At 34.6% G+C, this 8,965-nt stretch overlaps 1 protein-coding gene across 1 annotated transcript; it reads left to right on the top strand.

Moving 5' to 3' along the window:
• Positions 1-8,208: 8,208 nt before the first annotated feature.
• LOC138873002 (uncharacterized) lies at positions 8,209-8,673 on the top strand. Its single transcript, XM_070151427.1, has one exon. It carries the CDS (start codon positions 8,209-8,211, stop codon positions 8,671-8,673), a length of 465 nt encoding a protein of 154 aa, XP_070007528.1.
• The last annotated feature ends 292 nt before the right edge of the window (positions 8,674-8,965 follow it).

Below are 8,965 nucleotides of genomic sequence, written 5' to 3'. Positions count from 1 at the left end.
AAAGTAGAAATCTCAACAAGATTGTTCCCTGTTAAGATGATATCATCTACATACACAGTAAGAATCACAATGTTACCAGAAGACCCTTTTACAAACAAGGAATAGTCATTTAAGGAATGAGTGTATCCTCTTGAACACAAAGCTTGAGACAACTTTGCATTCCATTGTCTGGAAGCTTGCGCCAAGTCATAAAGGGATTTCTTTAGATTGCAAACTAAGGGGGGTGGATGAGGAAGATGAAGAAATGGAAAAACCTTGAGGAAGCTTCATATAAACCTCTTCATGTAAATCACCATGAAGAAAAGCATTATTTACATCAAGTTGAAACATAGACCAACCCTGTTTGACAGTAACAGCTATAGGCATTTAACAATAGACAACTTGACAACAGGTGAAAAAGTTTCAGTGAAATCCACTCCCTCAACCTGTGTATCACCTCTAATCACAAGCCTTGCTTTATACATTTCTACACTACCATCTGCTCTATACTTTATTTTATAGACTCACTTGCACCCAATGGATTTCTTTCTAGCAGGAAGTTCAACAATATCCCAAGTCTTATTAGCATCTAGTGCCTCAAACTCCTTTCTCATTGCATCTTGCCAGGCTGGAATAGGATCTGCCTGAGCATAAGTGTATGGTTCAGATTCAGTAGACTGAGTAGAAGAACAAGAAAAAGATGCAGGTAGCTGACATTTATAATCCTGTAAATAAGAGGGAAGATGATGTGGTCGGTCAAATCTCCTTAATGGAGGGACATTTGTTACAGTGACAGGAAGAATGTCAGGATTGAAAGATGGGGGTTGAATAGAGGAAATAGGATTGGAAACAGTAGAAGAATTAGGTGGAAAATATAAAATAACAGAAGTTGTATCTTGAGAATCAGAATTAGGAATATTAGGAGTGATTGAGGGTGATGCAGGAGAGGAACTGTTGACAGGAGAGATCGAGAGGAATTGTTGACATGTACATCTGCAGTGGATATAATATGATTAGGTGGCTGAGAAGGTGCAGAAGTAATAGTGTTAGGATGGAGATTCAGCACTACACTCTGAGGAAGAGAATGGGACTTGTAGCAGGATATGGAGAAGAAAAAGACTTATCAAAAGGAAACACAAGCTCATGACAGACAACATCTCTAGAAATAAAAAATCTGTGAGTATCTAAACAATATAACTTGTATCCTTTTTGGCAAAGGGTTATCCCAGAAACACACATCTCATGGCCTTTGGTTGGAATTTATCTCTTTGAGGAATTAGTACAGTTGCATAACACAAGCAACCAAAAGATCTTAGGTGAGAATAATGTGGGACTTTCCCATATAATATTTCAAATGGTAATTTGTTGTTGAGCAATTTAGAAGCAAGTCTATTGATGATGTAAGTGGATGTTAATAAGCAATCACCCCAGAATCTAAGGGGTAGTTTGGACTGAAAGAGAAGTGCTCTAGATGCTTCAAGTAAAGTTCTATGCTTCCTCTCCACCACGCTATTTTGTTGTGGTGTGTGAGGGTAACTGGTTTGATGAATGATGCCATTATCAGAAAAGAAGGAAATGGCTATGTGACTGGAACCAAGTTCCAAGGCATTGTCACTTCTAATGGTTTGAACATTCACATTAAATTGAGTTTTGACCATGAGAACAAAGGCTTATACAAGAGAGAATGCATTACTTTTAGACCTCAATAAGTGAGTCCAAGTAGATCTTCTAAAATCATCCATAATTGTTAAAAATATATCTAGAGCCAGAGTAAGTAGGGGTGTGATAAGGACCCCAAGTGTCAACATGAATAAGTTAGAAAGGTTTATTAGTCTGAATGCTGATGTCAAGGAAGGGAAACCTAGTTTGTCTATCCATAGGACATACATTACAAGGAAAATATTGTTTAAAAGAAATAGAGATAGCGGAAATAGTCTTCATTCTCACAAAAGGAACATGTGCAAGTCTTTGGTGCCAAACAATGTCCATATTATCTTATGCAACTTTATTACAAGTGGAAATGGAAGTATTTACAGATGTGGAAGAAACATCAGAATACAAGCTGCAAGAATTAAAAATTTTAGCAATAGAACTGTGTGGAAGAGATGTCAAAGGCAACTTTGATTTGTAGAGTCCATCATCAACTCTACCAAGCTCCAGAGGCTTCTTCAAAAATGGTCTTGGATAAAATATCCAATATAAGTGAACATAACTATACAACGCAATTGTTGTACCAGTCTATTCACAGATATTAAATTGTGATGAAAAGAAGGGACATAAAGGACATTGTGTAAGGTGATAGATTCATTTAATGAGTAGGATCCTATACTTGTGACCTTGACTTTATAGCCATTTGGAAGAGAGACTAGATAAGGACTAGTTAAGGAAATTATATTGAAAATGATATCTTTATTTGAGGTCATGTCATCAGTGGCACCAGAATCAATTATCCTGATTAATTTTGTAGAGTTTGTAGAATTGATGGTTTTTGTCAGCATACAAGAACTAGAACCAGACACTATAGGATCAGACAACAATATACTAGCAAAATTGGCAGATGCCATGAGATGAGGTGGATTGATTGAATCAGATAGTTGAGATTGTTGAAGCAGAATTATCAACTGAGTGTATTGTTGTTGTGTTAGACCAGGCACTGCAGACTTTTGACCCTCAGAAGCCACAATAACACCAATGTTGACATTAGGAGTTTGGCCAGATGAATTTGGGTTGGAATCATTGGAGAATTCACATTCTGTAATCACATTAGCTGCAATTCTTTTACCTTTTGTAAACTTGAAATTAGGAGAAAATCCATGAAGCATGTAACACTTATCAATTAAGTGTCCAAGCTTCTTGCAATATTTGCAAAAGAGATTACTCAGGTTTCCTTTACTCTGGTCAAAATTAACCCTTTGAGTATACTGTCTTTGAGGCTGAACAAAAGATGCCTTGTTGTTAAGGCCAGACACATTAAAGGATGCAGATTTAAAACTGAAATTTGGACCAGGATTTACTTGTCTTTGTTTTTCATCTTGTAAGAGGATGTTATAGGTGTTATCTAGTGATGGAAGTGGTTGCATTATCAAAATATTACTCCTAACCCCAACATATATCTTATTTAGACCCATTAAAAATTGGTGGACTCTATCCTCTTCTTCTTCTTTCAGAAGTTCTGCTCTAATAGGGCATGCACAAACATGTACCTTATTACTACGCATTATCCTCAATTCATCTCATAATTTCTTAAGTTTGTTGAAATAGGAAGCTATGTCAAGAGCCCCTTGCATAGTGGAAGCAAGTTCTTTCTTTATTTCAAAAACATTTGTCCCATTAACTGCCCCATATCTTTTATTTAATTGTTCCCGGATGCTTTCAGCAGTTTCTGAATATTGAACACTCTCAGCAATTTCTGGAGAAAGTGAACTGGTCAACCAAGAGATGACCATATTATTACATTTGTTCCATTGTTTAATGTGTGGAGAATTTTCAATAGGTGTAGGGCAAGTACCATCTACGAAACCAATTTTATTCTTAGTAGACAAAGATACAATTATACTCCTTTTTCACCCACCAAACCCAGTACCAGAGAATGGTGTGTGGACTAAGAAAATCCTAGGGATATCAGAGGGATGGAGGAACATGGGACTAGAGGAATCAATAGCAGTAACATTATTGGTTTCATCAGTACTACCCATTGTTCACAATCCAAAATACACCAAACACAAAATATCACAACAATAACCCTTTGAGTTCGAGGAGTACAGCGGCTATAGTGTAAAACACAAAATTTTGAGAAGAAACGATATTACGAGCCTCTTTTGCAATTGAAAAAAGTACGACCTTGATAATCACGAGAGTCTCCAGAAAACCCAGGATTTGAAAGCTAGAAATCAAAAACCCTAACTTCTACGGTGAAATTGAACCCTAGCTTCAAACGAATACTAGAACCCTAGCTTCAATAACGACAATCGCCAACTCGAAACCAAGAGAAAACTTCAAATCAACCAAGATATTGAATAAGCTGGAAATTGTAGAAAATTCGAAGAAAATCGAAGAAAATACTTTGCGAGAGAAAAAAAAACAATTCTGAATTTTTCTTCTCTAAAATGAACGAGGGTACCATCGCTCGATTTAGCATGACGAGATCAATCAGGATCCATGCTCTGATACCATGTGAACATCCTGAATTAAACGAGATTTTGGAAAGAATCTGATTAGGGTTTTGTAGAATGTTCGAGAAGAGAGAAAATAAGAGAGAGTGAATTTGTGGCCTTTACAAAAGAAACACTCATTACAAAAGAAGCCTAACTAACTAATTAACTAATGGCTATGTACAACAAAATAATATTTGGCCAAAACACTAAGATTGTCTTATTGGGCCTGAGGCCAAATATTCTGATAGCCCAACAATACATTATTAGTATACGAACTTAAACTTACTAATAAAATCATAAATACATGCCCACAATGCTGGAATTATATAGGATATAGAACATAACAAAAGACATGTAACTAAAAGATTAAAAGAAAAAAGTAATATATATATGAACATGCAAAATGTGGAAAAGAGGAAGGACGTGGGGGCAGGGAATACTACTAAATCTTTGTAGATTCAGGAACACAGAGAGATGATTCAAGAAAATAAATTGGAGGGCCTACCCATAATACTTATTAGTAGCTTTCTTTTTGAAAGCTTTACAGCAGAAACGATGGCACTTATAAACTAAAGGTAACTGGAAAGATGCTGGTTGTTCTTCAATAATAAATAAATAACCCTAAAAAAATACCATTTTGTTACATACTATAGATTTTTTGGACAAACAAGACGTAAAAAGCCGAAGAAAGTGGAAATATAAGACTATTGTTAGTCCACTTATGGAAAGAGAGCTTTTACATAATGCCTATTATTTAAATAAAAATAATGAGATGCAAATCCAACTTAGTGGGGCTGTTTAATTAAGGTAAATGACTTTTTCTTCTTCTCTTACTAATTAATTAATGAGAATAATTCGACAAATAATCACAAGTATTATCTTCGATTTTTATGAATGGAAGAAGAGAATATGATGGGCACAACTTTTTTTTAAAATTTAAATATGTGTAAAGAAGCGAAACAAGTTGACAAAAAACCATTTCGGATAAATTTATGTCTTGTTCTTTAGCCACAGAAAAATATGGCTACAGCTACGTAATATACTTGGCTGTCTTGTACTTTGTTTAATTTATTAGCAACTTCAAAATTAAGGATATAAAGTCGTATCAAATTGAGCAAAAGAAAGGTCTCGTGTTTTTTCTTTATGGTATATGCAAGTGGATTCCCTTCATTCAAATAAATACAAATCTGTTTTCAGGGATAGTTGTTCCGGAGTTTGTGGTTGGACAACAGTATACTTGTGAGAGAAATCAAGCCCTGAAAATACAAAATACAAAAAAAAAAGTAAAAAGTAAAAATAAATAAATAATAATAATAACAATATGACACTTAGAGAAAACAAATTAACCTAGCAATTACAAATATATATATAGGAAGATTTGGAGTATAAAGAGATTCCAAATGCTTCAATAAGAAAATAATACAAAAATATCATAATTAAACAGAACTATCCCATTCATACTCATAATTACATGAAGATAATTATTATGGGACTAACATACATAGCCAGTTATTAAAAGTTTATTTACAAGAAAATTAAGAATAAGTTGTATATAACAACAAATATGCAAATAATCCATTTTTTGGTTTTCTATATAAGTGACAAGTTAAAGCAGATTATTGATAATTTTTATTTTTCAAAAGCAAAACCAGAACCCCAGTACTTTCAAAAAGCGCAAGTTCGACTTGTAGATAAACTTTTACAATATTTTGTCCACCCAAACCTTTGGGGGCAGATTGAAGATTTTATTTGGAGAAGCAAAGATAATGGTGAACCTTTTTTAATGCAAAATTTTGGAAAAAAGCAAAAGATACAAGAATGTGAAGTGGAAGGAATATCGTAGGGACTTAAACTTTTATTGCTTTTTACGTGTGTAGTTGTAAGTAAGGCCCACACCACCTATCCAACCCTTTTCCTCCATTCGTTCATCCAACTTTACCATCAGCGTATGTGTACAAAAGATAGTTTTGCATTTTGATTTTCAAAAGTTTTTGTTTTAGGCAAAATATAAAATTATCTGATTGTCCGAACTTAATTATATTCGTTAGCCAAAAAATATATAAAATATGTATATTATATGTATATAGTAGACATAAATATAAATAATAATATATATTTTATCGGTTATGTGTGGCACGCCGTCCACTATATATATATATATATATATATATATATATATATATATATATATATATTTGTATTTTTTTTTGACAATAAGTGCTTTATTCTCTAAGTGGTCGTCTAGTTTTGTGGAACAATTATAATTTCGAAAATAATTTGTGAGACTAGTTTATTTCATATTTAATACAACTGCCGACTCATATATTAGTAATTCATCTACGGTTGTTTGTGTCACAATTATGATATTATTTTTATACAACACTTTTATACTATGTGAGAACAATTGTGGAATCAAACATCTATCAATAAAAATATATACATTGAATATTCCTAATATTATTTAGATCTCTTATTATAATCCGATTATTATAATTTCCAAATAACTTGATCAACTATCAAATGACTCCTAAGTAAATTTACCATCTGAATTAGGTAGATCTCGTTGTATATAACAAATTCAGTGTATTTTATTAGTTTGAAAAGGGTAGGATAATATGTACGCAAACCTAGATAGGAGATAGTTTTGATTTTTAAAAGCTTTTTATTTTAGTTTTTCAGAAATTTTGCAGCCTAGGTATCAAATTTGGCCATGCAAGGGTCAACAATGGAAAGAAACCACAAAACAAGAGATTAGACCAGCCGGGGAATTACAACTTTACATTTGGTGTATGTACTCATTTAATTGACTTTATGCCACGTAATCTGACCCCACCAATTTAGAGTAGGCTATCGCGTGCTTATCTGGATCATGATTTCTTGTTGTGGTCTCACATCATCTGCCTGTACGTGCAAAACACTTGCCATTTGATTGATTGATTTGAGCGGCAAGTAAACTTTTGAGTTGACGTTTTGCTCCTCTAGCCACACTTCCACTTATCATTCAATTGATTCGTCAGCAAATTTTACGTGTATATTAGTAGTTTAATAACGACGAAATCATCTAGAGTTGACGTTTGCTCCTAGCTGATTCTGTGGGAATCTATTAATCTTTGCTTTCAAAGATTAGATACTTTTTTTTAGTTTGTTTCAGAATAAATAATATATTTTTAAATTTAAAAATAATTTTAATTTTAAAATTTTAATTTTTATCTATTTTATTCTTAATGGAATATTTTTATAATTATATAAATATTATGGCCCCACAAAACTTTTAACCCTTAAGCTTTTAAGGTCACAAATTTTAAAAGTTTTCTTTTCTTTAAACTCTGTGTCGAGTCAAACTACCTCATCTAAATTGAAAATGAGGAAGTACTAATTTAAACCAATAAAGATATTAGGTTCCCGTTTGGCGTTGGATTTTAGCTTTATTTTTAAAAACAAATTACAAATATTGTTTGTTTATAAAATAGGATCATGTTTTGGAGAAAAAAAAGTTAAAAATTTTCAATTCCACTTACAAAACTTCCGAGAGTCACTGAGACTTTAGGTACTATAGGTGCATTAACGTTGAGGAGGTTGTGGAGGCTACGCATAAGATGAGTAGGGGCAGAGCAGCTGGGCCAGACGAAATTCCGGTAGAATTTTGGAGGTGTATGGGTAGAGTAGGAAGAGTGGTTAATTGGGTTGTTTAATATTAATTTCAGGACGAAGAGGATACCAGATGAGTGGAGGTGGAGTACGGTGCTACCGTTGTACAAGAACAAAGGGGATATCAACAGTTGTAACAACTATATGGGTGTCAAGTTACACTATCATACCATGAAAGTTTTGGAGTGGGTAGTAGAAGTGAGGGTGAGGAGGACGATGTCTATAATCCGACAACCAGATCGGGTTCACGTCGGGTCGTTCAACTACAAAATATATCCACTTTATTAGGAGGTTGGTGGAACAGTATAGGGATATGAAAAAGGATTTGCATATGGTGTTTATTGATCTGAAGAAAGCGTATGACAAGATCCCTAGAGAGGTTCTTTAGAGATACCTGGAGGCAAAATGTGTCCCGATTGCTTAAATTATGGCGATTAAGGACATGTACGATGGAGCTAAGACTCAGGTTATGACAGTGGAAGGTGATTCGGAGTATTTTCTGGTTGTTATGGAGTTACACCAAGGATCTGCGCTCAGCCCGTTCTTATTTGTCCTGGTGATGCACGTACTGACATATTATATTCAAGGGGAGGTACCATGGTGTATGTTATTTACTGATGACATAGTTCTGATTGATGAGATGCGAGCTGGTGTTAATGAGAGGTTGGAGGTATGGAGACAGGCCCTTGAGTCAAAGGGTTTCAAGGTGAGCAGGACTAAGATAAAATACCTGGAGTGCAAGCTTAGTGCTGAGCCCAGAGAAGCGGGCATGGACGTGAGGCTTGAATCACAGGTCATCCCCAAGAGAGGCAGTTCAAGTACCTTGAGTCGATTATCCAAGAAGATCGACGAGGATGTCACACACCGTATAGAGATGGGGTGGATAAAATAGATGTTAGCATCTGGAGTCATGTGTGACAAGAAAGTGTCATCGATACTCAAAGGTAAATTTTATATAGCGGTGGTTAGACCAACTATATTGTATGGGGCTAAGTGTTGGCCAATTAAGAACTCATATATCCAGAAAATGAAAGTAGCAGAAATGAGGATGTTGAGGTGGATGTGCAGGCACACCAGAATGGATAATATTAGGAATAAGGATATTCAGGAGAAGGTGGGCGTGGCTCCTATAGATTACAAGATGCGGGAAGCGAGGCTCAGATTGTTTGGTCACGTATAGAGGA

Source organism: Nicotiana sylvestris, chromosome 7 (assembly GCF_000393655.2).
Source record: "Nicotiana sylvestris chromosome 7, ASM39365v2, whole genome shotgun sequence".
Taxonomy (NCBI): Eukaryota; Viridiplantae; Streptophyta; class Magnoliopsida; order Solanales; family Solanaceae; genus Nicotiana; species Nicotiana sylvestris.
Note: the sequence above shows the minus strand (reverse complement) of the source record. Positions and strands in the feature narration are given on the sequence as shown.